At 41.2% G+C, this 3,311-nt stretch overlaps 1 protein-coding gene across 1 annotated transcript; it reads left to right on the top strand.

Moving 5' to 3' along the window:
* The first annotated feature begins 245 nt into the window (after positions 1-245).
* On the top strand, positions 246-2,788 carry LOC129147682 (zinc finger protein 501-like). The gene has a single exon (XM_054710766.1). It carries the CDS (start codon positions 284-286, stop codon positions 1,808-1,810), a length of 1,527 nt encoding a protein of 508 aa, XP_054566741.1. The 5' UTR covers positions 246-283; the 3' UTR covers positions 1,811-2,788.
* Positions 2,789-3,311: the final 523 nt, after the last annotated feature.

The raw sequence follows: 3,311 nt of genomic DNA on the forward strand, positions 1-3,311 counted from the left end.
TGGAATCATGCCTAGTCATGACAGGGAAACCATTTTCCCAAAAGTAATCTGATTTCATAAGATCAACGTGTACTTCACCAGCATTACCTTTTGTTCAGGTTGCTGCTGTGGAGCAGAGAATGCGGAGGCACCGACTGAACAGAACGCTCCTGTAAGAGTGTCACAGGCCAGGAATCGCAAGGTAGCCTTGTCTTCCCAGAAGAGCCACCCCTGTGAGAGTTGTGGACTAGTCTTGAGAAGGATTTTCCACTTGACTGAGCTGCAGGGAACACAGCATGGACAGATGCAGCTGAGGTGTGGGGCATGTGCAAAACAATTTTTTTTCAGTGCAAAATGTCACCAGCAGCATGTGAGAGAGAACACTTTCATTAGGGGTGTGGAGAGGATGTCACTTGCAAAGATCTGCAATTTCAATGTGTCCCAGGATGATTTCACCTGTGGGGAGGTTGGGCAGGGCACACTTTCTTGGTCAGGGCATCTCCACCTAAAAGCTGATCAGACCAGGGACAGGCCAAATGATATTTCCATGGGTGGTTTGATGTTTCAAAGGAGAAAAGATTTTTGCACCAGAAAAGAATGTGAGGAAGATCCTGGCAGCAGTAATCTTCGTCATCATCAGAGAGTTCGGACTGGAGGAAAGCCTTATAAATGCAGTGAATGTGGGAAATCTTTTACCACTAATTACCACCTTCGTAGACATCAGAGACTTCACACAGGAGAAAAGCCTTATAAATGCACTGAGTGTGAGAAATCTTTTACCACTAACACTGACCTTCGTTATCATCAGAGAATTCACACAGGAGAAAGGCCTTATAAATGCAGTGAATGTGGAAAGTCTTTTACAAGTAGCAGTAGTCTCCAATATCATCAGAGAGTGCATACTGGAGAAAGGCCTTATAAATGTAGTGAATGTGGAAAGTCTTTTACAAGTAGCAATAGTCTCCAGTATCATCAGAGAGTGCACTCTGGAGAAAGGCCTTATGAGTGCAATGAATGTGGAAAATCTTTTATCACTCAGCCTCAACTTCATAGTCATCAGACCCTTCATACAGGAGAAAAGCCTTATAAATGCAGTGAATGTGGGAAATCTTTTACCACTAATTACCACCTTCGTAGACATCAGAGACTTCACACAGGAGAAAAGCCTTATAAATGCACTGAGTGTGAGAAGTCTTTTACCACTAACACCGACCTTCGTTATCATCAGAGAATTCACGCAGGAGAAAAGCCTTATAAATGTATTGAATGTGGAAAGTCTTTTACAAGTAGCGTTGGTCTCCAATATCATCAGAGAGTGCACACTGGAGAAAGGCCTTATAAATGTAGTGAATGTGGAAAGTCTTTTATAAGTAGCGTTGGTCTCCAACATCATCAGAGAGTGCATACTGGAGAAAGACCTTATAAATGTAGTGAATGTGGAAAGTCTTTTATAAGTAGTGTTGGTCTGCAGTATCATCAGAGAGTTCATACTGGAGAAAGGCCTTATAAATGTAGTGAATGTGGGAAGTCTTTTATAAGTAGCTTTGGTCTCCAATATCATCAGAGAGTGCACACTGGAGAAAGGCCTTATGATTGCAATGAGTGTGGAAAATCTTTTAAGTCTGTGTCTCACCTTTATAATCATCAGAGAGTTCATACAGGAGAAAAGTCTTATCAATGCAGTGAGTGTGAGAAATCTTTTACCACTAGCACTGCCCTTCGTTATCATCAGAGAGTTCATACAGGAGAAAAGCCTTATCAATGCACCGAATGTGGGAAATCTTTTACATACCGGCGTACCCTTTGTAATCATCAGAGAGTTCATACTTGAGAAAAGCCTTAGAAATGCAGTGAATATGGGAAATCTTTTATATGGAGGCATCGTCTCCAATATCATGAGAGAGTTCACACTGGAGAAAGACATGATGAGTGTAATTAATGTGAGGTATCTCTCAGGTATATTTCTAAATTTGCTCTCCACATAAGAGTCCAAATGTGAGAAATTTATTAGATGTGTAGGAAATGAAGTTTCTTATATGGACTTAACAATAGTACAAGAAAATTTGTGAATCCTCATTTTTCTGAATTATATCTCATACATGTACTCACCTATATTATGTAAAGTTCCTGTAAGTGTTTTTGCTGCTGTGTGTGTTTGCTTATGTTGGAACACTATGTAATTATGTTTCACTTTGTAACATACAGAGATGTCCTGCCAGATCTATGTCACTGCATATTTCTGTTGCTGAAGGTATTTCACCTGAACCACCTATAAGGTCCCTACAGGTTGCATCAATCACCATCGTCATGTGCCCAGGGAAGCTAATTCTGTTGTCTAATTTGTTGAGGGAAATTAGGAATACCTGAGCCCTTAGTTCTTACTTGTTTCCCTGTCATGAGTTTGCCAGAAAGGACTGATTACTGTTGGCCCCAGTAAACATATTGTTGTAGAGGGACTGCCATTTTCAGGAACACACTTTCCCTAGATGCCAGTGATGAATTTATTGAGTACCTAAGTCTTCAACTGCCAGACCAGGTCTCTTTCTTTGCAAAATAATGAAGGCCTTTTCCTAACACTTGTTTAATTTTGGTGTTCTATTTACTGTGTGTGTTAGTTTGTTAGGAGATCTGGGCTCTCCATGTTTGGTGATGTGAAAAACTTTTATGTGGTCTCCAACATTTTTGACATCGAGGGAAGACTATGGTGCAGAAATTAGCTCAGCAGTTTTTGCCAGATTTACATTGTTTCCCATAATTTTCCTATTAAACACTGTGGACTCTAATCCTCATGTGAAGATGGATGCTTTGAGACACAAAGATCACTCCAAAGAGGGGTAGCTGTGACAACCTCAAGTATGTCTGGGAGTAGCGTGAATTTTTTCCTTGTTTTCAGGGAATGCTACGACATTTGAAGGGAACCTCCTGTCCAGGTCTTGCAGAGGGCAGTGTGCCCTAATGTCTTCAATTCCATGGGTGATGGGCACTGGTTGGAGGACCATCGCAGTGAGGGGAACCCCTTTACTGCAGAAACACTGACCTAATTCCATTAGAAAGAATGGTCTTCATCTAAATCTGCACCCAGAAATTTTTTTGAGGAAATGACTACAGAAGCCGAAACCAGTTTGGCTCAGTAGATAGAGCATCAGCCTGCAGACCGAAAGGTCCCAGGTTTGATTCCTGTCAAGGGCTTGTACCTTGGTTGTGGGCACATTACCAGTAGGGAGTGTGCAGGAGGCGGCTGATTTATGTTTCTCTCTCATCGATGTTTCTAGCTCTCTATCCCTCTCCCTTCATCTCTGTAAAAAAAAAATCAAAAAAATAAAAAAAAAAAA

Source organism: Eptesicus fuscus, chromosome 21, assembly GCF_027574615.1.
Source record: "Eptesicus fuscus isolate TK198812 chromosome 21, DD_ASM_mEF_20220401, whole genome shotgun sequence".
NCBI lineage: Eukaryota > Metazoa > Chordata > Mammalia > Chiroptera > Vespertilionidae > Eptesicus > Eptesicus fuscus.

What these genes read in the sequence shown, in the direction of transcription:
- LOC129147682 (XM_054710766.1), top strand. Translation starts at nt 284, where the DNA reads ATGCAGCTGAGGTGTGGGGCATGTGCAAAACAATTTTTTTTCAGTGCA.